Consider the following 27,538-nt stretch of genomic DNA (forward strand, 5'->3'; position numbering starts at 1 on the left):
TATCAGGATAAAATAAAATATAATAAAAAATAATATAAGCGACTTTCCATAATCGATCATATCGAGTGGCATTAACTTCTTGTACCATCGACCAGAACTGGTGAACGACAGCAACGTACAGTTCCTCGACCAAGACGATGATGACGACCCAGACACGGAGCTGTACCTGACGCAACCATTTGCCTGCGGCACTGCATTCGCTGTCAGCGTGCTGGACTCTCTAATGTCCACTGTGAGTATTTTTAACAAAAAATAATAATAGTTATTATTTATATCGTCTCAAATAAATATCATATAAAAATTATTTCTTAAATATGACAAAAAAAATTAAAAAAAAATTGTTCTTAATATAGTACTCCTTGTTTTACAGACGTATTTTAATCAGAACGCCTTAACACTTATTCGATCACTGATTACTGGTGGTGCCACTCCTGAATTGGAATTGATCCTCGCAGAGGGAGCTGGTCTCCGCGGAGGGTACTCCACGGCCGAGAGCTTGGCGAACAGGTTAAAATTATAGTTTAATTAGCATACATATATACATATATAATTAAACTATTAAATTATCGTTTATTAAATATATTTTGCAATCGGTGTTATCGAAGGAAAATCAATAAATTATTATTTAAAAAAATATATTTCTATACATTTCTACGTAGAAGTCAGGGAGATAATTCAACAAATTCAAAACGGATAACGTTCCCGATTCAATTCCAATCCAATATCCACTATTATATATCTATTCGAATTGAAACCAAACGGATATGATGTTACCGTATACCGGAATGTCAATGATATCAGTAATACTTAGATAATTAAAATAAATAATAAGAAAACGGAAAAACGGCAACGATAACGTTCTGATTCGATTGCGATAAAGTGACAATTTGTTAATTAAACCGGGGACGGTTCGAATTCAACACTATTTATTTATTTAGATCTACAACAGTTGTACATAACACACATTCAAAACACGCTTTACATTAACTTTAAACTAACCACGGACAACCGATTACAGGAGAACACACCATTACCAAAATATATACACTTTATACATTTTTGTTTAAAAAACTTTCAGAAAACGCGAATCAAAAAGTGGAAAAGTTTGCTAATTTAAATATTTCTGCTCCCTTCAGAGATCGGTGTCGAGTCGGTCAGATATCGTTGTACGACGGTCCGCTGGCGCAGTTCGGCGAGGCCGGCAAGTACGGCGACCTGTTCGTGGCAGCGCTGCGGACGTACGGCATGCTGTGTATCGGACTTTATCGCTTTAGGGACACGTCGTCCTCGTGCGACGCGAGCAGCAAGCGATATGTCATCACTAACCCACCTGATGACTTTTGCTTGCTGCCGACGGATCAGGTGAATATACCGATACAAAATTTAACTATTGTTCTGCTTAAGTTATGAGTCTTTGAACTGATCTAATCAGAAAACATATGTGAGAATTTGCTGTGGGCAATTCTACTAATCCGTAACGATTACGATACATTCCCGATTCAATACCAATCCAACTTTGACTGTTCTATATTCATTTGGATCGGAAACAAACCGATATGATGTTAACATATACCATTGTTGAAAACCAAACCAAATTGTTAACTTTCATATCAATAGTCAATAATTGAATTAAATAAAATATAATACGAAAACGGATAAATGGTAACGATCATCGCTTCGATTCGATTGCGATAAAATAACAATTTGTTAGTAGAATTGAATTTAAATTTTGGTGTTTATTTTCAGCTTACTCTTGTTATAAGAATGTAATAATGTTCTTATTAAATAAACTGTATTCGTTTCTTCGTTCTTTTGATAAGTATAATAGAAAAGTAGAAGAGGATTAAAATGAGTACATCTTCATAGGTGTTCGTGCTGATGCAGTTCGACCCGGGCGTAGAGTACCGGTCGAGCCGGCGCGCGGCGGGCAAGGACGACGCGTCCTGACTATTGCTGTGCAGCGCCCTCACCGACGGGCCCTACTCCTACATCTAGGGGCCTGGCGACCCTCGCCCGAGGACAATCCTACCCTCCCGCCCCGACCTCCTCGACCGGCCACCTCTCCCGGACGTCGTCGATATTACCAGATTTTAGTTATCCAGCGATACCTTCAGTTGTTATTTTTATTTCGCCCTCTTTCTTTTCTTTCTCACTTCCGAACTGTTTGTTATACTTTTCTCTTCCTCTTTCTCTCCCATTTCACCCAATTTGAGTTGCCTGTGTCGCCAATACCGGGTTTGAGTTTTTTTTTTATTTTTATTTTTGACGGCATTTCCTTTCGGACACTGCACTGCAAAATTTCACTCACTTCGAGCACTTAATAGAAGATTCTACAAGATCCGTGTCGCTTCTCGAAATAGTGTTTAGGGATAAATTTCCCTATAATACCGGGACTGTCTGTACAAATTACACAGGATTCTATATAATGGATACACGACACTTATCGTTGGACATTTACAGGATATCAGAGTGATAGTATTAGAAAAGCTTTCAATTTCTCGGTATATTTTAGTCGTGAATATAGATCTGGTCATGTCCGTGATATTAGCTAACAGTCGTATCGTAACAAATGGCTCTAATCGTGTACATGTCCATCGATAAAAGCACTGCACACTATTACACTTTCCAAACTGAGGGTAGGCATACGGTGATTTTAAACGATTATAATCGAATACAACAAGGACTATGTAATCAAATGCTCAATGTAAAAGAACCTTTTAAACTTTTAATTGCACGAACGCCTAAAATATATCAGGACAAAGTATAAATATAAGGTACATACTTGCATATATAAATTATTGCTTCGTTTAGATTTGTCCATTCCTTATCAAGTAGATTACTTTTCATAATCACTATTAAGGTTATTTTTAATTGATATTACGTAGAAATATATTAAGCATTTAAAATACTCATCGACTGATTGATGTGTTAACTTTCTCACTTTACATATATACTTATACATTATTATATTTTATTTTGACACCTTTATGATTTTTCATTGAATTCTCACTGAATTCGTCGTTTTTTAGAGTTTTTAAGGCTTTATCGCTTTTTATAATGCACGGTATGGTAGAAGTCTGCATACAGTTCCATTGCTCATTGTCTTCTTTTTGATATTATTTAGTTTCTTTTATTATTATTATTATTGTAATCATAGTGTAGATTGGTGGTGAACGCTTTATTTTCTATGTATCGTGTCTATGACTTATGCACAGAAAATATTGACATTTACCAAGTATTAAGCTTCACCATTATTTTAGTTAATTTTTTTTTTTTGTTTATTTTTTTAATAAATATTTTTTTTAAAGTATTTGGTTTTTTCGTTTTTTATTTCCTCAAATAGGGCGGGGGATTGTCAAAGTGGACGTGGTTTGCGGCGCTGCACAATAATTAAATGAACTGATACATATTATATGAAAAATTATATATTACTACCATTGCAATTGCGAGAATGTTCTGATCCAATGGGATGTACGTGGAGAGCTGAGTGCAAAGTGTAATTTTGCTGTAAATGTGTGATATTATTTTGAAAAAGACATTGTTATTAATATGGCTTTTGAAGTCTGCGATGTAATTAGAATTAACTCCGGGTGCTTTGACGATTGTGGACTCTTGATAGTTTATTGTATTAGATAAGATAACTTTAAATAACTGCACTAAACAAAATTCGAAATAAAGAATTACTAAACATCAGGCAGTTACTTGAAGTTCCTTTCTTAGAATTTACTAAATTAGTCAAATTCGCATCACCGTGGTTAGAATCGTACATATAGAATCATTTAGTGATCGAACTTAATGCAATAATTTATTACTAAATCACAATTACAAGATGTTTGATGAAGATTGCGATGAATATAATTATTATAATTAGGAATATAGTTAAATAGACACCGCAACGAGCTAAACGCGTTCTATTCACGCTGTTTGACACCGCATATTAGTCGTTAACGAATTAAATACCTCAAATAATAGTGTAATTTTTGAATGTTAAATAAAATTATTATTTGTCAAACATCCTGTAAATAGTTTTAGTCGAGGGTTCGTGCATACTAAAATATGTCATTGAAATTCTGTATTAAAATCAAAGTAGATACAAATCGGACAATAATTAAGTTTAAAAATCATATTTTTAAACAACTTCTTAATTTGATAGCATAGTTTGCTCATAACTTAGAATATCGATCAAATATTTATTGGCCGAATGTATTTACAATAGAATTTATAAAAATGTAAATGCGATATGTTTGTGCGAACCCTACGCCTGATAACATAAAGTGAAATTTGACCGATTGTTTTCGTCAATACATTCCATTAAGCCGAATTTCATATTTAAGCACATTTTCACCCATCGTTTGCGGCATTAGATTAAAGGATCACTTATAATAGGATAGGCATAACCGGCCTTATTTATACATAGGATAATAAAACACGTAACGTCAGTGTCGTTTAAACAGCTCGGTCCAAACGAATTATAATGCTAAACGCAATTCGTAGCGGAATTGAGTATTATAACAATTACACTGCCATATTTTGTGTACATTCCAATAGTCCAAGTGTTTAATTTAAATCACGATTAGTGCAAATACTTTCATGTTGCGGAAAAATGTGAAAGGATATTATTGTAAAAAATAACGACTTCTTACGAATATTGTGACGTTTTTTTAAAAAAAAATCTTGGAATAAATGTTACGGTATAAAGAATATAGTATGGTATGAAAAGTAGGAATAAAGATAATTGGCTAAGTAAAGTGAAGTTGAACATCTTTGGCAAACGTAATGTCAAAAGTTAGGCTTGATCGGATAATGATATATTCACTGCAGTGACGTACGAAATTATAATCAAAATGCTTTTGGCGTAATTTAATAATATTTAAAACGTAATTTTAATAATCCGTGTCTTTACATCGATTGAGATTGATATTTTTCATTTAAAATATAAATCGTGAAGTGTTTATTCGTATCTGCACTTTCACATAATAAAATTTTAACTAATGACACAAGAAAATTTTGGCAAGGTATAGTTAATAAATTCGAAAAATTATTGTACCTAGATAGTTGACGCAAGATATCTTTAACGAACATAAAATTATGAAAAAAAAAATGAGATGGTTGTGCACGATAGGTATATTTAAATCGAAGTAATCGGTCTGTCCAAAAAAATGTTCTTATCTATTTATTGTTGTATTTCTGTATAGCAATACGAACGGTTCTATTGAGTAACCCAAATTTTAACGTGAGGGATTCAAACAGCCGCCTCGAGTCAAACGATAATAAATATAAAAGAATTTAGCTATCATCGGAGTAGTAACCATGCATGCCACTGAGAGCCTGTAGACGCCAAAAAAAGGCTAGAGTGCCGCCGCCAACTCAGCTGCTAACTCTATTTAACATTACTAGCTCTTTGTAAATAGTCGAATGTAATTTTGTATGTTACGTAAGAACTTTTCAAAATACACCTTTGCATTAAAAATAGATGGCTACGGCTGCTTTAAACTTTATATTCGATACTGTCGTGTGTAGTTTGTTGGAAATTAGCCTGCCGTCACTGTATGTTAGTTAGATTTAGAATTCGGATGTCTCATTGTAAAAATGTAAAATACACGCTAATAGGTATTTTGAACTAATTATGAATGTTACATCTAAGGGTAATACTAAATGATGATTTTTCCTTTAATATTTTTATACAGCATTACAAATATTTATCGCAATTAAAAGTTTATAGAGGTGGATCAGTGTGCAATTTAAATAGTGTCTAATTGTATAATCGCCTTAACAAGAGAGAATATAGCTGAGTCCTTCTGCGTGTGGTTGCATGTGGTCTAATGTTATCGTACGTAATAAATTTTTATGCTCTGTGCATGTTTCTCGTCGCCGAACACGATTTTTATGCGTTGATGCGTCGTTGCGTCAAAAATTGTAATGATTACTTACACAATACGATCCGATTTGTAACATACTTCAAAACGGTAGTTAATTTTCAGTTTTCTTAATAATATAATAATTACCGTAATGTATAAAAAAACTTAACTAAACACCATATCAATAGATGCCTTGTATATCGACGTTGACCGGTTTAAAAGATAGATAAAATATATAATAGATAATTCTGTAGAGGTCCAACATAGCGGCCAAAGTTGTTAAAATAGTTTCTTACAGTACACGATTAGATTTATGATGCGACAATCTTGTACAAATCGGATCTTTAAAGTTTAGTATTGAAATTCGAATTCGAGTAGCGACTTTTTATTATTTAATATAATACGTAAATAAACACACACTGTACCGTACTGTGCACACGCACAAAGCAATCGTGTACAGACGAAAATTATATGTAGTAACGTCTTATATAATGAACTATATCGGCGGTGTGTTAGTTCCTGTATTGTTTCGGTTTAATGACTTCTCGCGAAAATTAAGTCGATATTATAATATAAACACTAAATGCCTATTCGCAACTAGGTAGTACCATGTTCTGTGTGTAATAAACTCCTAGAATTAACAACATTGTTGACTATTGCTAATAGCTTGAGGTTGTTAACGTTTTTAGAACAGAATAATAAATTTTTATGTATTATATATACGTATTAAAAGAAATCTTAACGCTCTATATTACGGATATACGCTAGACCCTTTTTGTAAGCTGATGCCATCTTGTCGTGTTGTTATACGCATAGTCCTGTCTTAATTAAAGTAGAATCAATATATAATGATGGCTGTGAGGTAACTATTAAAACAATTTAAATTTATATTATGTAAATGAGAAGATTAAAAATAGTAAGGAGATCGCTATGTCGTAAAGACGGTCAAATGCTAAGTTTTTTTTTTTATTGTTGAGTTGGCACTGACACTTGATATTAGGCGTCCAAGGTAATATCTAGACTTCCTGAAATTTATGATCCATGATATATAAGCTTACATTTAATGACTTATGAAGTTTAGATTCTAAGATATACTATATTAAAATGCTTTATCTGTGTCTAATGTCATTTTTAATCTATTAGCGCCAGTGCCAAGACAAAGCAATTGTCCATTAATTTGACCAGATATTGGCATCGATGCCGCCATTCATGTTGCGGGTTGCCATATTGTTGTTTGAAATATGTTCACCTCTTAGCTCATATGTAAAGATATAATTTAATAGCCTTAAATATTCGTCGACTCTAATTCATAGCGACCTATTGTATAATTATGTTGTAATTAATAAAACTGTTATTGCATTCATGGCAACCCATGAATTCAAGCTCACAGCTTTCTTCGCAGTTGCTCAAATTTTTGAAATCGTAACCCCATTTTTCACCGCTTCTAGATGCCCATTTTTGAATTTAATATCACCATAATTGCGGTTGGATTCAAAAAGAGACGCTTAAGAAAGATTATACAAGTTTCCATTCGAAACATCACGAAGGGTCACATTGAATTAACCAATTTTAATTATTTATTTATTTTTTACAATTTCTTATATCAAGCGGAAACTTGTATCATCATTTAGTCCAATAGCTGATACTGTAAAATCGAAACGGGAATAACTAATATCGATTTTATAGCGACAGTGTAAATAGAGACCTGATTAGCGAGTCGAATTTTGTGTGTTGCCATTTTCACGTAATATTACATAAGCCTTGACACTTGTACGATAGCAACACTTCCCATACAAACTGCCAAAATTTGTGGAAACATAGCTCTTACGTTTTATTATAATAGAGTAAATATTGGCTTGTCATAATTTTGTAGCAGGAAATGTTGCTGTGTGCACTAAAAAGCGAAACGACTGCACAACTCGGGAAATGTAATATTACCCCGACTGTTCGAAATGTAATCACAACACAAAAACAAATTATTTAATATTGTTGATGTTGATTGTTAATAAAATGCAAATAATGTAAATATCAAAATAAATTCTGTATTTGTATTTGAAAGTGTGGTTTTTATTTTTTCTTATCCACCCATGTAAATTATTTTATAATTGCATAAATATGTTTAAAAATAGGTATTTATGGTTAGGATAAAAAATACATTTAAAAAATAATATAGTTTATATATTTTGATTTTCTACTATGTTACAAGCGCAGCTGTACAATAAATTAACATCACATATAATTTGTTTAGTCTTACTGATAATACATAAATACCTACAATGTGTAAAAAAAATCATGATAAAATTGACAATTTAAAATCTGTTACGTTGATAACAACAAGCCAGTAATATAGTTCTTTTCAACAGATATGTTTTTTTTTAAATTATTTTAAAGGCTCTGATAATTTGTATTTCTAGCCAAGCTTATATTTATCTAAATAGCCTTTTGACATTTTCCTCGAGCGTAACTTCTTTGCTGAACTAATAGATACTTTTTTCTTCTCTTCTTCCAAGAGTAGTGGAGGGAGGGATACTTTCCTGACATTAAAATGACTTTGTATACCGTTACAAATTTTGGATCCTTCATTTGGGGGATAGTCAGGTGTGTAAAGAGGTTCTAATTTAGCTAATTCCCTATGTCTTGCTGTCAGAACCCTTGCATTTAATACTTTACTGTTATCTGTGATAATACTATTATAGTTCCTTGTATCAAGAGAAACAAATGACTTGGCACTGTTCCTTTCGTAGTGGATCGACGAGCCAGGCCTTGCATTTCTCATCCATCTCGAAGACGCTAGATCTGAACGGAGTATTGAAGGATTTGGTCGCTTTCTGTGCGACGGGCTACGAATTTGTATAGGTGTTATATGTAATAGCGAGCAGAAGGTATCTGGTAGATCAGAACTTTCTTCGAATTTGTAGGACACTTTTTCCCTTGATAATTTTGGCTCGTATATGTCATCCGTGACAGACACACGTGGCGAGTTCTGTGGGGTAACGTCTGTGCTACTCTGTGACAATCTCTCTTCGCTTTCACTGAACTGTTCATAATCGCTGTAATGCATGGCAATTACCTCTTCGTGTTCCGTTTGTCGATATAGCCTTTTCTCCGGTAGCGGTATAGCCTTACCAACGATTCTGTAACACGTTTAAGATACTTTAAACATACATACTTTAACACTATCAGATGTCAAAAACTGTATTAAAAATATAATTATAATTACAGAGGATGAAATAAGCTGAATGATTATATGATACGTGGTAAAAAAAGTAAGTTCTAAAACGACGTCACTTTGACGGCCGGCGTACAAGTATAGACGCGGTCGTGTCCGGGCGCGGACGCTAGGAGTGCCCGTATGTGGGAAGTGATGATGTATTTTCTTAAAAGTAATGTTTACGAGTGGTCTTTTATAAAGGTTATAATTTATAATATTTTTATCACTGTCTCAAAGTTGAGTAGATTTTTTTTATTATCTATGGAATACATAGGAACTATAGATATGTACAGAAAAATTAAAAAAAAAAATTCAAAGCATATAATATTATATTGACATCATACGAGATATATACCATAATTCGGAATCAATAGTAAGGACCGCCGTTGGCGACACACACCCTTTCCCGATCACAGTTGGTGTCCACCAAGCAAGCTCGTCTGGGTAGGTACCACCCACTCATCAGATATTCTACCGCAAAACAACAGTACTTGGTATTGTTGTGTTCCGGTTTGAAGGGTGAGTGAGCCAGTGTTATTACAGGCACAAGGGGCATAACATCTTAGTTCCCAAGGTTGGTGGCGCATTGGTGATGTAAGTGATGGTTAACATTTATGGTGGTTACAATGCCAATGTCTATGTGCATTGGTGACCACTTACCTTCAGGTGGCCCATATGCTTGTCCGCCTTCCTATTCTATATAAAAAAAAACCAAGGCTCGGCCCTGAGTCCTTTTCTATTCAGTGTAGTACTTGACGTTGTCACAGCGAAAGTAAGTAAAATTATAAATATTCTTAATATTGTTATGATTTTTTCTCTTCCAATCAAACGAACAAACTTACACTTTCTGTCACACACATTACAACTAGGTTGACTTGGTACAATACGACTTCAAATAAATAGTTTTGGTAGAATGATCGTAGATAATATAATTTCTGAGTTTAATTAATATTTTTTATTTACAGAACAATCAATTATAAGCGAAAATTAAATAATAAAAACTCTAAAATGAAAATTTTTGTACTTATGTATGAAAAAAAGTAATATTAGCACATACAATATTTTGAATTTTTAGTTTTTTACTTATATTTTTAAAAATTTTTACCTGAGTTGTGGGTGCAGCTGTCTCCATTGTCGGCACTCTTCAAGAATATTTGCTCTAGAACTCTTTTCCCCTTCCTCATCATATAAAGTCCTTTCAATCCTCTCCCACTCTTCAGTCAAACTCTTGGTTGCCTCAGCTGTGTTCCTTCTCAGTGCTGAACCAGAGCTACTGTCACTTTCTTCACTATGAAAATCTGGAAAATCATAACATAAATCATTTTATTTAAGTTACCCGCATTGGAGCAGCGTGGTGGAATAAGCTCCAAACCTTCTCCTCAAAAAGGGAGAGGAGGTCTTAGCCCAGCAGTGGGACATTTACAGGCTGTTATTGTATTGTTGTATTGTAAGTTAGATTCTATTTTGTATATTGCATAAAAAAACCAATAACTACTATTTTTTTGTTTTTTAATGCATTTCACAAAATACATTTATTATAAATAAATATTACATTTTACTTTGCAGACTATAGACTCAAATAATTTGTGATATATGTATATATAATAATGTAATCATAAAAGATTATACTTTTTTATATTTACTAGGTAGGGCTGAGTGAAAGCCCTTCCATTTAGGTACCATTGGCAATGTCAGGAATTGTTAATATTTCTTGCATCGCCAATATTAATGGACCATGGCAACTTACATAAGGTGGCCCATTTGCTATTTCACTAACCAATAACTCATGACCACACATATTTTTTTATTTTTTTTATTTTTATATATATAACAGGATATTCTTATGCTATTGAGAACATATATATATGACAACATATATTGTTCGCATAATTTATGTGAAAAGTTTGAGTCAGGCCTTTTAATAATTCTTTATTTTAATTTACTTAATTAAGAATAATTAATTCTTGAAAATTGTGAAAAAATCAATCAAAGTTAGCTACAACGAATATGTGAGTTAGGCATAAGGAATAACAATAATAATATTTTGAGTTTGCTATCGCAAAAAAAAATATACGGGTACGTGTTTTACCTGTTTCACTTTCCGAGAAAAAATCAGAAAACGGTGTACTGGCTCTCTCTAAGCTATCATCCGCATAATGAGGTATTTTAAATGAATACGAAAGATTCCTGTTAACGAAATTACTAGAATTCGCGGACAGTGCAGGTAGCTCTTGACCAGAACGATAACTAGCCCTTTGTTGAGATATTTGTGGCAAATAATCAATAATTTTATTAATATTTCTCTCTCGAGCGGATAAAATATATTTACGTGCCGACATAATCAGTTAATATTTCACTAATTCCATATTTTGATTGTCCTAATTTTATATGTTTTCAATTTTTATAAATAGCTGTTAAATTAACTGATATTAATACAAAATAATTTTCAAAATATTAAAATCATCAACAAATCAATAACAGAATTTGAATGACAGCTTGATATCGACAGTGTTACCAGTTACCAAGCGTCAGTTACTTTAATCGATTTTTATTATTATGAAAATTAATTACAGAACGTAATACCCTAAATTTTATTCAATATAGGGTATTACGTTAACTTATTCGAATAATAACAGTATTAGGATAATAGCAAAAATAATAAGAACTTTATTCAAAACATAATATCATATGATATCATAAGTTTTTTTAAAATTTTTATAAACTTAGAGAGAATTTATAAATATAGTAAACTCTTTCTCAAAATGTATTTAACCAAACCAGAATTCGATTTTATCATCCTATATTTAATTATATTAATCATAATATAATTAAACAATTCCGACGCATAATTTTATTGAAAATGATTGATACTACAATATTGCTTAGACAAGTCATAGTGAAAATTATTTGAGTCATCTTTTTACTTTTAAAGGAGTGAGAATTAAATGTATATAAATTACTTTGTATTTATATCGGTTATAATATATGTTATTTCAGTAAAATCATATAGCTTTTTTTACACCTATTCCTTATTGTAACTAAAAAACGCGGTATTAGGTTTATGTGCAATATTGTCTGTTGACACATATTTGCGAATTGAATAATTACCAATAGTTTAGTAGTAATTAGGTAGTATTTATATTAATTATTATTAAACTCGAACAATAGTCATTTCTTTCAATCAAAATTTATTTAAGGTTTTTGTATAGCCTAACTCCTAAATGCTAATGTCATTTGTCAAATATTTTATTATAATTTTATAGTAAGTGGCAACTGGTAAATGGAAACTCGCATTCAACACTCGACAGACGTCAGACGTCATTTTCTGTTCCACTGCAGTGGAAATCGATTTTTGGACAGTATTTCGTCAATATTAAGTTTTGTTATAGGGAAAATAATTTATTCACTGACAAAATGTCGCAAATTACAACAAAAAGTGGCGACAAAAATCAGGATGAGGTGAGTTTGGTTATAACATGACATTTTATGGTTTTATCGTCACGTTTATATTTATTTTTGAATATTGAAACTTTACGCCGAAATAAAATAACATAAATTAACTCCATTTTTTAAGAATTTGGTTTGCAACTGATACATTAGATATATGTACCTTAAATTGATTTCATGTTAAAGTTGAGTCATATCTGTTTCAAAAAATGCAATTTTTTTTTGTTTTAATTTACTGTTAGTTGAAATCTTGTAAGTTCTATTTCACTACAATTAAAATATAAATTCATTTTTCTTTTAAAATACATAATGCTAAATTTTATTCAATAATGACTTGAATCTGTCACACATTTATGTAAAATGTTAATTTAAATGTTTCTAAAGAAACTCCTGATGCCTTTTACGTACATCCAACAAGTACCGGGGAAGCAAATACGTTCTAAGCTTACTCTGGCTTTTAACTATTGGCTGAGGGTAAGCGATGAGAAACTACGTGCCATCGGAGAGATAGTGCAGATGTTACACAACTCAAGCTTATTGTAAGTATATTATTTATTCAGTAATATATTTTATTAGTGAATTTTGTATTTATCCATGTCTACGTAAATATTTAAATTAATTAATATATTAATATTATGTATGTATGTATATAGTATATTTAATTTAATATACTGAAACTTGTAATAAAATTACATCTATCTTTTATACACACCATTAGAGTTACACTTTATCTTATCACAATTTATTTGAGAAAAAACTTAAGCAATTAAGTCTTAAACATTTTTTTATTTTTAATACCATATGTACTTAATTTTTCATGATATGTATAATAAATAAAAAATAATAATAAAAACTATCATTAATATATTATAAATTATATATTAAATAAATTAAATAATTATATTTCATATATTGTACAGCTTGTAAATAAATGGAATAATATTCTGTTTAATTTTATATGTACATGAGTATAATTTTAATTATGTATTAAAACAAAAATTATTATTCCATTATCATTACAATAATTTATCTGTGAACATAATTGACCTTTGTTAAATGAAGTTACAAAGTAATAAGTGTTATGTACATTTGTTCAAATTTAAACATATAATAAAGTATTTATATATTACATTACAATATAGTTATAACATGTTGTTATATTAACATTCGTTAATTGGTCGAAAATTTATTTGAATAAAGTCAAATGAATCCAGTGGCTAGATGTAAGGCCGCACACTCTGAGGTCCTGGGTTCAATTCTCAGGTTGGGTCATTAAAAAGTTATTGGGATTTTCTGTCACAAAATTTTCAGTAGCAGCGCAGAGTCTGGAAGTTGGAAATGTGTACACTCCCGTGCCTCGGAAAGCACGTAAAGCCGTTGGTCTTACGCCTGAACTCTTTCCGATCGTGTCGGATTGCCGTCCCATCGGATTATGAGAGCTAGGGAATAGGGAGTGCATCTGTGTGTGCGCACATTATAATATCTCCTGCATAGTTGACTAATCTCTCAAGAGATTAGTCGCCGTGGCTGAAATTGGTCTAGAGGACATTATTATTATTATTTAGGAATAATACCTCCAAATCTGATATTAAATTTAACAATTATAATGCAGGAACAATTAAGTCTGAATCACATGAAATGTTCCATTTCTACTACCACTATGTGAGATTATATATTTATAGATATTGATTTAAAGGGTTTGAGTGTTAACGCCTCTGAAAAGAAACTTTTTTGATCGAGACACTGAAATCTCTTATGAAATGTTACTCAGGTTGAATAAAATAAGAGTTTTAATTGTATTGGCAACATAAATATTAAGTTCCCCTTGCTGGTGATCATTCCACTTTAATTCGATATTAATTGAATATTTATTAATGAAAACATTTAAAAGTGTTTCATTCATTGTGTTTTTTTTGTTATCTCAACTTACATTCCTACTAAGCAGTAATATGTAATAGGTACAATTCATACCATTTTGCTCGTTACCATAAACGCGAAAGTGAGTTTGTCTGTTTGTAATAATAATAATAATATCTTTGGACATTATTGACACACGGCCATCTGATCCCAAACTAAGCAGAGCTTGTGCTATAGAAACCAGACAACTGATATACTACATATACTACTTTTCTTTTGTAAATACATACTTATATAGATAATTACACCCAGACTCAGGACAAACAGACATGTTCAAGCACACAAATGTCTGTCCTGGGTGGGAATCGAACCCACGACCTTCGGCGTGAAAGGCATTTATCTACCAACCACGCCAACCGGCTTTGTTATGCTTTCACGCCCTACTAACTCAACTGATCATCATGAAATTTTGCAAACACGTTTTCAGTTGCGCAGTAAAAGACGGTACCACCTCTGCCCCCACTCAAACGCAAGCGAAGTCGCTGTTGGAAACTAGTAATATATATTGGATGACATCTCAGTATTTAAAAACATATTCAATGATAGGATGAAAAATTAGCAGAACTGCATGAATTAATTTCCAATTGAATCCAATTTCTGAAATGATAATCAAATTGAAATTATCTACTAATAAATACCAGTACAAGTAATATATTTTATTATTTGTTAGTTTTGATTTAATAAACTTACGATATCTTTATAAATTTAATTAAAACAAAATATCATCATATATTGATAATTCGATGTCAGTCGTTCGGTTCTCCATTTTTTTTTATAAAAGCGCGGGAAAACTATTTTTTATCTTTATTACAAAACAATACCAATGACGTTCTGAAACCATGAAAATATAAAAATATGTAATTATTAAATTTATTAATTGAAGTAAATAAAAAAGGATTTCTAACACTACTTTGGCTTCAATCGGACTGGTCATTGATCAGTAGCTGCCGATGACGTAATAGACGACCAATGAGCTTTCAGACGACACTGAAATTAATTTATCTATAATAGATATAAAATTTTGTAAAAGATGGTACTTATACATTAATTTTCTTTTCATATAATAATACCGGGATATAGTATGTATGATATAGCCGAGGTCGACCAGTGTTTAACACTTGAATCTTAACCGAAGATTGCCTGTTCAAACCCGTGCTAGCACCAATGGGTTATCGTGTGCTTGAATTTGTATTTTTAATTTATTTATTGCTCGGCGGGAAAGAAAACATCGTAAAGAGGTCGCATGTGTTTCATGACATATGTGTGTTTATTATCCCGCATTCCATTTTAAATGATTTCAAATTTGGAATGATAGTGCTTTTTTCAGTTACGCCTTATGGTCTTACTTATAAATGTTGCTTAGCGGCTGTTTCGTTATACACGGATTTGCTCTTTTCGTAATTATTGATTTGACATTCGAAAGAAAAAGTCAAAGCATTGTTTGACTAATCACCCGCTACGTTTATAAATAACACCGTAAATGATTAATTGTTGTTTACGATCATTCGTTTAATTGTCACTTAACAAACTAGAGGGACGACTTCGTTTTTATTAATTAATTTGTAGATGTTACGCTTCCAAATGCTTTGGAATTTATAAGCAATTATGCTCCATTCGAATAGTACTTGTACGTTCTTATGCAATTTGTCAACTACCAAGTATATGAAACCATTGCATTTTAAAATAATATTAAATTTTCATATAATGTCTCTTATGGATGTCAAAAGAATACCAAGTTTTTATCGACAAACTGTTTATTATGTATTGAAAACAGGATGTAACTTCGATACTATTGGATTTATCAGTTTCGCACGAGAATTAAGTTAGTTATTTTTTTTTTCAAATTTAAATTATTTATTTGCAAAGTTGTAGGTTCATTTTTGATGTTACAATGATTAAAATCCGCCACAACAACCAAAGATGGTATGCAAATGCCATAATAAAAAATGCACTACATAAAAATTGTATACAAATCATATTCAATTCAAATTCATTAATTATTCATTTATTCAATACATTCTTGTATTTTAAATATTCATTTATAGAGTAAATTTTTTTATTTGTTAACCATTTTTTTTAGTTTAGACCTTAATTACCTTAATGGTAACTCCCTTAAGCTTTTTGGTAATTATTAATATTTTTTTTATCTTTTTATCATTATCGAGCTGTAATATTATCTTCTGTTGCTGTTTTATTAAAGTCAGAACTAGGGAACTGATATAAGCATTTTTTTCCCGTTGCAGCGTAGTATAGGAATGCATTATTTCAACAAACATCACTGAGTTCCAATATTTGGTGAAAGGCATAGAGCAAAAATTGCTGCTAACTTGTAAATAAGTCACTATGTACAGCAATAGATTAAAGTTCAGTATGAAGCTGACTGACACGACAGTCTCTTTCAGATATCACGCTGTAGCATACGATCTCTTTCACACATACATACCAAAGTCAATGTAAGCTACATTCAGATCAATACACTCTAAAAAACAGTAAGGCGAAAAGTTCACAATAAAGTAAAGTGTCAGCCTGTGAATGTCCCACTGCTAGGCTAAGGCCTCTTTTGCTTTTTTTTGAGGAGAAGGTTTGGAGCTTATTCCACCACGCTGCTCCAATGCTCGTAGGTGGAATACACATGTGGTAGAATTTCAGTGAAATTAGACAGATACAGGTTTCTTCACGATGTTTTCCTTCACCGTCAAGCACGAGATGAATTATAAACACAAATTAAGCACATGAAAATTTAGTTTTTGGTTGAACCAACGATCGTCGGTTAAAATTCTAACCAGTAGGCCATCTCGGCTTGATGTGATAATTTAACGTGTTTTAATGTAGCAACAATTATCTATCCATACTAAAAAATTTGAAATGTTTTTGGAAACGTTTATATGAAAAATAGTAGATTCCAATATAAAAACAGTTTATACTTGAAGTCGCAGCGTGTTCCGGGGAACGTTTTTTTATATAATATTATTATATAAGTAACTAAATAATTAATTAATTACAGGCACAAGGGACATAAAATCTTAGTTCCCAAGGTTGGTGGCGCATTGGCTATGTAAGCGATGGTTGACATTTCTTATATTGCCAATTACTAAGGGCGTTGGTGATCATTTACCATAAAAAAACTGCGCTTCGCGGTTTTACTCGCTTAAAATTTTGACAATTTACGTAACAAGCATGAATTTCATGTTCTTGTAATAATTTAAAAAATATATGTATTTGAAATACATTGAATCATTGTTCAATACCTGTTTTATCGCCGATGGACTCGTTATAATGTTATGTTTGAATGATGAAATTGAGACAACATTGTCTCGAACAAAATAACATTTAACTAAGTAAAAATATGCAAGAAGGAACTTATTTGAAATGACGTACTAGAAACAGTTTATATTGTCAACTTTAATCGTAAACTATTTTTATAAGGCTAAGAAAATAAAGTAAGCAGCGGATAACGTTCTCGTGATTAGAAGAACCCGACGATGATGTCCTCCTGACCGGTTTCGGCCACGGTTGACGGCACCCATTCTCAAGGGAGACTAGTCAACTATACAGCATATATTATAGTACTGACTGCCTCGTTGGGGTCTAGATGTAAGGCCGCAAACCTGGAGGTCGTTGGTTCAATTTCCAGGTCGGGCCAATAAAAAGTTATTGGGTTTTTCTGTCAGAAAATTCTCAGTAGCAGTCCGGAGTCTGGAAGTTGAAAGTGTATACACTCCCGTGCCTCGGAAAGCCTGTAAAGCCGTTGGTCCTGTGCCTGAACTCTTTCCGGTCGCGTCGGATTGCCGTCGCATCGGATTATGAGAGTCAGGGAACAGATAGTGCGCCTGTGTTGTCGCACGCACTTGTGCACTATAATATCTCCTCCGCAGTTGGCTAATCTCTCTTGAGCTTGGCTGCCGTGGCTGAAAACGGTTTGGAGGACATTATTATAGTACACACACATGCACAAACACAGGTGCATTCCGTATCACTCTGATAATCCGATACGACCGGAGTGAGTTGAGGCGCTGGACCAATAGCTTTACGTTCTTCAGGCACGGTAATGTACATCATCTACTACTAGCTACTAGAGCCACGGTTCCTAACCTGTTGGTAATATATAATGTTAAGATAAGACCAATATGACAAAATCTAGCTCGCCTTTCGTTTTCCAAGCGTGGAATCAAATGAAAACTCGGGAGCTGTTTAATGTTTTAGTGCATTAATTATGTTGAATAAAGTCTATCAGTATAATATATATGTACTGTATTTATTCTTGGGGGAGGGAGATAAAATCAGTTTCCATATTCGTATCACTAGACAGGGGCGTAGCTTGCCTTTGATGGGCCCTGTGTCAAAATTTAGTGGGGGTCCGTTCATCCTAACTGCGGCGATGACCTTTTTTTCAGGTGAATTTTAGCGTACGGTCGTCGGGTGAGATTTACATTAGACGTTGATAACATTTTACGAATTATTGCTTACTGTGGTCGGGGTTCCTGTAGCTAGGGGGCTCTATATCTTTGAGGTGGTAGCTACTGGTGCTAGAGCTTTGTGCAAGCTCGTCTGGGTAGGTACCACTCATTCGTCAGATATTCTACCGCATAACAGCAGTACTTGGTATTGTTGTTCCGGTTTGAAGGGTGAGTGAGCCAGTGTAATTACAGGCACAAGGAACATAACATCTTAGTTCCTAAGATTGGTGGCGCATTGGTGATGTAAGCGATGGTTAAAATTTCTTACAACGCCGATGTCTATGGGCATTGGTGACCACTTACCATCAGGTGGCCCATACGCTCGTCCACCTTCCGAATCTATAAAAAAAAATCTACGCCTCTGTCACTAGATCAATGACGCAGTCTTCACCTACATATTCGTAGACTCCTGGCGTTCCATAAATTATAAAAAATGTGTAGTGGAATGTTTTCAAAAACTTTCTCCTCAAGAGTAGAGAAAGTTCAGCAGCAAGACAACTACAGGCTTTTGCCGCGGCAAAAGCCTGTTTTATTACATGGGTTTAAAATCGTTAGTTGGGTTAGTTGTTAAAACGTAATAGATGAATAATTGTTCTCGAATTTATTATTATATTTGTCCCAACCTAAGTTCCTGTTAAGGGTATAATTTATCATGATTTTGCGTCATGTATGTCAAAAAATGATAAAGCCGAGACTGATATTTTTTTTAAAAAGGATAAAAAGATTTGAAACAAATTAAAATATTTATACTAAAATGCAAAAGTCAATGACATCATATTGCAAATACGTGATTATTGCGTATTACGCTGATGTCATAAATTTTTAGTCTGGTTTATTTTTAAAATATTTCTTTTTTTTGTACCAGATTGGACGACATACAAGATAATTCCATTCTACGTCGAGGTATACCAGTGGCGCATTCCATTTACGGCATAGCGAGCACTATTAATGCAGCTAATTACGTCATAATCATCGCCCTTGAAAAGACTTTGCAACTTGGACATCCAATGGTAATGCAACCTTATATATTGTTATTCTTTATTTGCGTATTAGAAACAAATGGAAACATAAGCGCACATTGTGGATTTTTTCATTATTCGTAAAAGATTATCGTTATAATAAGTTTATTTTTATGTTCTCCGATTATATAATCGATAATGTGTCGATGTGGTTTATTTTTTCTCAAATAAAAGTTTTCGATTTGTTTTATTTGAGAAATAATTAATAATAATAATATACTGGGACATTTTTCAAATATATACTTATATAGATAATTACACCCAGACTCAGGACAAACAGACATGTTCGTGCACACAAATGTCTGTCCTGGGTGGGAATCGAACCCACATCCTTCGGCGTGAAAAGGCAAGTATCTACCAACCACGCCAACCGGCTCGTCGATCGATAATTGATACAAAGCACTGGCAAATAATCTTGCAAATTAAAATGGAATTTATAAAAAATATTAAATTTGTACAAACAGTCATAACTTTAGTATGCGTTAACAGTAGAAGCAGTTGAATCATCAAAAAAAAAAAACAATAATATTCTTTAAAAATTAAATGAAAAACCTTCAATAATGATATATATAGTTAATTAGGTAAATTTAAACGTGCGTAATTAAATATGTACATAATTATTATTTTATTTTATAACTGGATGCGGAAGGCGGAGGACAGGGAGCTTTGGCGCACCTTGGGAGAGGCCTATGTTCAGCAGTGGACAACGATTGGCTGTTGATTTGATTTGATTTTATTATTTTCTACATTAAAAGTTAAAACAATTTATAATGGATACAATACTTATTCATAATTAATACGATACTTTAAAAATTGCGTTAAAAAATTTAAAAAGCAGCGAATTTATCGGAAGCTTGGGCGTCTAATTAAAAGCGAATTTATGTAACTAAATGTAATTTTTGTTGTTAAGAATAATTCACTTATGTATATCGAAGGCTTATTTATCTTTTTCCTCCTGCCATTGTAATGGTATGAAGACGTATATTGCAAGATTTTGGTCTCTTAGATTAATACAAAAGTAATCTTTATTTAAGAACAATATATTGTTACGTCGCTCTAGTACTTCTTCTTCTTCTTCGAGTGCCACTCCGACTAGCGAAGGTTGGCAGTCAGCTTTAAATATTCCTTCTTGTTCTTCGCGAGGCGAAAGAGTTCGGCAGCACACGCGGTTCCCGTCCATTCACGGATGTTGCACAGCCAAGACTTTTTTCTGCGCCCAACAGCTCTCCTTCCGGCAACCCATTATAATGAGTTGCAAAAGTTCATATCTTTCATGCCTAAGCACGTGTCCGAGATATGCAACTTTTCTCTTCTTGACAGTCTCCAAAAGTTGCCGTTTTTTGCCGTTCGCTCTAGTACATTGATATATATAAGAATATACTCATAAAAATATAATTTAAGAACTTGTAGCTTGATAAGAATTTTGTTTCGTGTAAGTGGATTTTTTAGTACAGCATTAAAGTCATCTTAAATACCTGAGACACACGCCATCATTGTATGTTAGTTAGAGTCTAAATGTCACCGATCGTTTCCCGCTTAAAAAATTACAATAAAAACAAATGGTTAATTACGACACACATTTAAAAACTATTCACACAGACAACGGTAAAAGTTAGTACACAAATACATTAAGAGAACATAAGACGGGCAATCTCACACAGATACAATATGGGACATAAAGGGAATCGTAAGCACTTTCCAGAAATAAAATTCCACAATTATACATATAATAGATGTAATAAAAAATATTTCACATACAGTACTGTGGAAGGATTTGTTACACACACACACACACACACACACACACAATTAAAGCGTGTATCTTCAAACAGACCACATTAATCGCAGTTAATTTTTATTGAATCAAGAAATAAAAAGAATATCTCGTGATATCATATTAAGCATCTGTAGTAATAATTAGTTATATTTTTTTTAGGAAATAAACCTAATACGTAAGTATTTATAAACTTAAAAAGCAAAATCTTATCTAAATACAAAGTTTGAGCCGAATCGTTAGAACCGTTGCGGAGATACACGATTTTTTTTTATGGATGCAAGAATAGCTCATTTAATAATTTAGATATTTGTAAGAGTAAAACCGAGGAATTAACCTCGAAGAGTTAGAGTAGGGCACACTATTGCAAGATTGTGATACAATCAATTACATCTTGCAGTTTCAGGACTTCATTCAGTTACGTGATCAAAATGCGATATCTATTATTGTTTATAATGGCGACACTTCACACATATGTAGATATATGGCTGTTTGACCAAATAATTGTCACGAACACACAGAACTGAATTATATATAAAATGACACATAGAAATACAAATATTTTAATATAGTCATTAAAATGTGTACGTTTTTCGACACCTTTAAGACACTGGGTGATTCATTAGATTGAAAAGAAAAGAATTTTTACTTTATATTCAATATGCCTATAAAATGCTTAGAAATTCGATCAAGAGCAATACCACTCTGTTATTCAAGGTGCTATTTATATGTATATATACGTTTCTATGTTGAGCCGGTTGGCGTGGTTAGTAAGATACCTGCATTTCACGCCGAAGGTTGTGGGTTAGATTCCCACCCAGGACAGACATTTGTGTGCATGAACATGTCTGTTTGTCCTGAGTCTGGTGTAATTATCTATATAAGTATGCATTTACAAAAGAAAAATAGTGTATGTAGTATATCAGTTGTCTGGTTTCCCTAGCACAAGCTCTGCTTAGTTTGGGATCGGATGGCCGTGTGTGAATAATATCTTGATATTATTATTATTATATTATTTCAGGCTACCGCAGTGTACACAGAACAGCTGCTGGAGTTGCACCGAGGTCAAGGCATAGAGATATACTGGAGGGACAATTTCCAATGTCCAACTGAAGAGGAGTATAAGGAGATGACTATGAAAAGTATGACTTGTAATAACTGTTTTTTTTTTTTATTCTTATCAGATTTTTGTTATAAATTCAAATATGGAATTATATTATTCTACGGCTAAACAGCAATACTACTACTAGTGCTGTTGTGCTTTGTTTGGTGTAGTTTTCAAGTTTTTTTTTTTTTTATAAAATAGGAAGACGGACAAGCATATGGGCCACCTGATGGTAAGTGGTCACCAAACGCCCTTAGACATTGGCATTGTAAGAAATGTCAACCATCGCTTACATAGCCAATGCGCCACCAACCTTGGGAACTAAGATTTTATGTCCCTTGTGCCTGTAATTACACTGGCTCACTCACCCTTCAAACCGGAACACAACAATACCAAGTATTGCTGTTTTGCGGTATAATATCTGATGAGTGGGTGGTACCTACCCAGACGAGCTTGCACAAAGCTCTACCAATGATGGCCTATTGGCCTTATATGGGCAGTGGTGACTACTTAACTTCAGGTAAAGTACCGTTTATCGTAAAGATCAGCACCCATACGTAGTTAACGTATCTAAGACACGTACGAAACGATTTGCTTCCTCGTTTCTGACACTCGCCGCTAAGGTCTTGAATATCTTCCCGACCTCCGTTTTCCCCACCACCTACAATATGGGACCTTCAAGTCAAGAGTGAATAGGCATCTTCTAGACAAGCGCGCTCCACCTTAGACTGTATCTTCACTTTCCATCAGGTGTGATAGCAGTCAAGCGCTAGCCTAATTATTTAAAAAAAAGGTGGGGCATTTGTCGGTCCGATAAAATTTGGTGATTAATTAGAAATTTGACATTTTTAAACACAGAGAAAACGTCATATTTTTGTACCTCTTGATTGATTTGACATGAGATAAAACTGGCAACATTCATTCACACAAATGTGATGCGTGCGTCCTGCCTACAATTTATAATTCGATAGTTTACCAGCTGCATATGCCGTGACCTTATTAATCAAAAAAATAACTAAATTGTTGCCGCAAACGGTGAGCGGTTAGAAAGCAAAAAAAAAAGACTCGCGCATGTGTGGAAGCACCATTAGTATGACGTGTTATTTACCATATTTTTTATCTCATTTATTATAACTGTATTATATTATGATTAATGTTATGAAGTTCAAATATTATTGTCTTTTCAGAGACGGGCGGACTTTTCATGTTGGCGATTCGCTTAATGCAGCTCTTTAGCGATAACAAATCAGATTTCAGCAAACTGTCTTCGATCCTCGGTCTATATTTCCAAATAAGAGACGATTATTGCAATTTGTGCTTACAAGAGGCAAGTATTGACTAATACTATAATAATTTGACAGCAGACTGCCTCGTTGGTCTAGTGGCTTGATGTAATGCCGCAGACCCAGGTCCTGGGTTCAATGCCCAGGTCGAACCAATAGAAAAGTTATTGGGTTTTACTGTCAGAAAATTCTCAATAGCAGCCCGGAGTCTGGAAGTTGGAAGTGTGTACACTCTCGTGACTCGGAAAGCACGTAAAGCCGTTGGTTCTGCGCCTGAACTCTTTCCGGTCGTGTCCGATTCATCCCATCGGATTATGAGAGTTAGGAAATAGAGAGTGCACCTGTGTTTGCGCACACACTTGTGCACTATAATATCTCCTGCGTAGTTGGCTAATCTCTCTTGAGATTGGCCGCCGTGGCCGAAATCGGTCTGGAGGACATTATTATTGTTATTAATTTGACAATTGTATGAGAAAAACGGGTTTACATTAAAATGGTATCGACAACTTATGACTTTTCTACTAAAACTAACCATAGGATCTGACCCCAATGCTTCATATTCCGTAGTATGTAAAATTCCGAGTAAGTAATATCCTATGAATATCCCACTGGACTAGGTTCTCAGGTTTTTAGAAGACAAAGCTTGGAGCTTACTCCTCCACGCTCCTCCAATACGTTCTGCAGGTTTTCTCACGATATTTTACATTACCGAGCACGAGATATCCTACCGCTAAACAGCAACTGGTATTGTTATGTTCCAGCATGAAGGGCGACATCTTAGTTCCCAAGGTTGGTGGCGCATTGGCGATGTAAGGGATGGTTAATATTTCTTACAGCGCCAATGTCTATAGGCGGTGGTGACCACTTACCATCTGTTGGTCCATTTGACCGTCCGCTTACCAATTTTATATAAAATAAAAGAAAATCATATCAATAACCCTTAGTTTTGGTAATCAGAATAGCATCAACGAACATGTATAAGCCGTTTTATATGACATAAGCCCTTTTTGCGTAATATTGTTGGTTGGTGATTTTAAGCTTATGCCTTTTTAGTACGAATAAATGTTTTATTTTTTAAATGATTCAGCGAATTGATGGATTGCTAGGGCACAGAATTAATAAAAACTCAAGTACATGAACGCAATGGTATTTGGGCTTAAAACTGCAAACTGCAATTCTCGGTTAAGATTCACGTTTCCTAACCAAGTGACTACTTGGTTTGAGAATTTCGAGAAATTATTATCGAATTGTGTAATTGTTCTTTTTCCAGTACTCCGAGAACAAGAGCTATTGCGAAGACCTTACGGAGGGTAAATTCAGTTTTCCCGTCATACATGCGATACAAAATCAGAAAGGCGACAACCAAGTACTTCGTATCCTTTATATAAAGTGACAAGTACGCGTGCGTGTGCGTGTAAGTGCGTGTAAGTGCGTGCATGTTCTTAAATAACAAATTAATAACACGAATATCATGTTTTTTTTAAACAAAACAATAACATTTGAAAACGGAAATATGTTGAACTCAGAACCTTTGAAAATACCCTCTAGGGATGACCCCTATATGGTATTTTCAAAGGTTCCGAGTTCATTTATTTACATTAGTAAGGTACACCCATTTCGAAGATTACTCCGAACAAACAGACAAACAAAATAGTTTTTGTTTTGATTTGGTAACTTGTAAATTTCCATAATTATATAAAAACGCCGTATAGCGTATATATATTAAAAATATAGCATCAAACAGACACTTAAATTTTAATTATTTGCATGAATAAAAAAGTAAAAAAATATATCCTTAGCATTCTCAGATATTCTCAGGCAACGTACAAGAGACGTAGAAGTGAAGCGTTACTGCATCTCCCTCTTGGAAAGGTTTGGAAGCTTCCAATATACGCGGGATCGTCTACAGGAGCTCGACAACGAAGCCAGAGCTGAGGTAAGTTATATACAATTCATATTTAGACGTCGCGAGTATCGGGTGGCAAATGGGCTACTTGGTGGTAAGTGAGAGTCGAGATGGCCTAGTGGTTAGAACCCGTGAATCTTAACCGATGATCGTGGGTTCAAACCCGGGCAAGCACCACTGAATTTTCATGTGCTTAATTTGTTATTATAATTCATTTCGTGCTATACGGTGAAGGAAAACATCGTGAGGAAACCTGCATGTGTCTAATTTCATTGAAATTCTGCTACATGTGTATTCTACCAACCGCATTGGAGCAGCGTGGTGAATAAGCTCCATTCCTTCTTCTCAAAAGGGAGAGGAGGCCTTAGCCCAGCAGTGGGACATTAACAGGCTGTTACTGTTACTGATGGTAAGTGGTCACCTTACCTTACATCGCTAATGCATCATAATGCTTTCAACCTTGGGAACTAAGATGCTATGTCGCTTCTGTCTGTAGTTGGCTCGCTCACCCTTCAAACAGAAGCACAATAATCCTACGCTAATCGCAGCTTAGCGTTAGAATAAGCGAGGAGTGAGTGGTACCTACCCACAATAGGATTTTGCTATTAAACCAACACGAGACCTCATGTGCAAATTATCACTATAAAGACTTGCTACACTTTTTAACGCAAGGTGAAAACGATTGAAAAATTCGTCCACAAGTCCTCATATGGAATAAGCTCCAAAACTTCTCCCCAATAAGGGAGAGGAGGCCTTAGCCCAGCAGTGGGACATTAACAGGCTGTTACTGAATATTTACTGAAGTCCTCATAGAAGAATGTGTTGTACTGCATGAACGCAAAGAGAATTGCGCTGTCTATTTTTTCTCTAACACGACTGCTAAGAGTTCAGGCGCAAGACCAATCACTTCTAGACTCTGCTAATCTATATCGACAGAAAAACCCAATAATGCTCTGTTAGCCCAACTAGGGAATTAAACCCAAGACCGCGGTGTTTGCGGCCTTTTATTCGAATAAAATACGTCCCTTACAAAACAAAAATACGACACATCCTGACAATTGCGTAAATTTTTCAGGTCAAACGTCTAGGTGGTAATCCGCATTTGGAAGAGCTGTTAGACGAACTGCTCAGCTGGCGACGAGACAAGAAACCTGCCCTCAATGAAGAATAAGTTGAAAGTTAATATATATTTTCATTATTTATGTTTCTGAGTTAACGTTTGATGCAGATAAACATACACAATTTTAAAACGGTTTTTGACCGTTTCGTAAAATATCCACCGCTTATGAACTTTATAAAGAGCATACATCTTTCAATAAAAACTATTGCTAGGTATTAAGAAAAATACGTTTTCTGTTTCAAATGGCAACTGATTATCCTTTCGAAGGTTATTGTGTTGTTACAATCCTTGTATTTATTATTATTGATTGTAACAAATTATTTTTTATTGTATTAATTTATATTTTAAGACGTACGATTTTTTCATATTTAAGTTTTAAAAAAAATATATTTTCTGTAAAAAAGTCAATTTAATCTGTGATTAAGTAATTTTTTTACATAA

General features: G+C 33.6%; 3 protein-coding genes across 15 annotated transcripts in view; 2 read left to right on the forward strand and 1 right to left on the reverse strand.

Moving 5' to 3' along the window:
• The window catches only part of LOC126769110 (calcium-activated potassium channel slowpoke), a 65,421-nt gene extending 62,111 nt beyond the window's left edge, over positions 1–3,310 (forward strand). For all 13 annotated transcript variants that reach the window (XM_050487672.1, XM_050487664.1, XM_050487661.1 and 10 more), the window contains 4 exons: positions 96–232; positions 371–507; positions 1,137–1,362; positions 1,867–3,310. In XM_050487672.1, coding sequence (XP_050343629.1) covers positions 96–232; positions 371–507; positions 1,137–1,362; positions 1,867–1,947 — 581 coding nt within the window. In that variant the 3' untranslated portion in view covers positions 1,948–3,310. The remainder of the gene's footprint in view (positions 1–95; positions 233–370; positions 508–1,136; positions 1,363–1,866) is intronic.
• A 4,761-nt stretch (positions 3,311–8,071) lies between these two features.
• On the reverse strand, positions 8,072–11,536 carry LOC126769153 (uncharacterized). The gene is made up of 3 exons (XM_050487771.1): positions 11,159–11,536; positions 10,175–10,367; positions 8,072–8,992 (listed from the first exon to the last, which is right to left on the reverse strand). The coding sequence occupies exons 1-3, from the start codon at positions 11,406–11,408 to the stop codon at positions 8,269–8,271; spliced, it is 1,167 nt and encodes a 388-aa protein (XP_050343728.1). The 5' UTR covers positions 11,409–11,536; the 3' UTR covers positions 8,072–8,268.
• An 839-nt stretch (positions 11,537–12,375) lies between these two features.
• LOC126769165 (terpene synthase-like) lies at positions 12,376–27,479 on the forward strand. Its single transcript, XM_050487791.1, has 8 exons — positions 12,376–12,528; positions 12,901–13,055; positions 19,756–19,900; positions 22,705–22,825; positions 23,976–24,115; positions 25,342–25,444; positions 25,880–26,007; positions 27,053–27,479. Exons 1-8 carry the CDS (start codon positions 12,484–12,486, stop codon positions 27,146–27,148), a joined length of 933 nt encoding a protein of 310 aa, XP_050343748.1. The 5' UTR covers positions 12,376–12,483; the 3' UTR covers positions 27,149–27,479.
• The last annotated feature ends 59 nt before the right edge of the window (positions 27,480–27,538 follow it).

The sequence above is a fragment of the Nymphalis io genome, chromosome 6 (assembly GCF_905147045.1).
Source record: "Nymphalis io chromosome 6, ilAglIoxx1.1, whole genome shotgun sequence".
Lineage (NCBI taxonomy): Eukaryota > Metazoa > Arthropoda > Insecta > Lepidoptera > Nymphalidae > Nymphalis > Nymphalis io.

Excerpts from the sequence above, each read along its gene's own strand:
- LOC126769153 (XM_050487771.1), bottom strand. The coding sequence starts at position 11,408 with ATGTCGGCACGTAAATATATTTTATCCGCTCGAGAGAGAAATATTAAT. Across the intron at positions 10,368-11,158 it reads TTTCTCGGAAAGTGAAACAG|ATTTTCATAGTGAAGAAAGT; the intron begins GTAAAACACGTA and ends ATGATTTTCCAG. Across the intron at positions 8,993-10,174 it reads CAGCTGCACCCACAACTCAG|AATCGTTGGTAAGGCTATAC; the intron begins GTAAAAATTTTT and ends AACGTGTTACAG.
- LOC126769165 (XM_050487791.1), top strand. The coding sequence starts at position 12,484 with ATGTCGCAAATTACAACAAAAAGTGGCGACAAAAATCAGGATGAG. Across the intron at positions 22,826-23,975 it reads TAAGGAGATGACTATGAAAA|AGACGGGCGGACTTTTCATG; the intron begins GTATGACTTGTA and ends TTGTCTTTTCAG. Across the intron at positions 26,008-27,052 it reads ACAACGAAGCCAGAGCTGAG|GTCAAACGTCTAGGTGGTAA; the intron begins GTAAGTTATATA and ends TAAATTTTTCAG.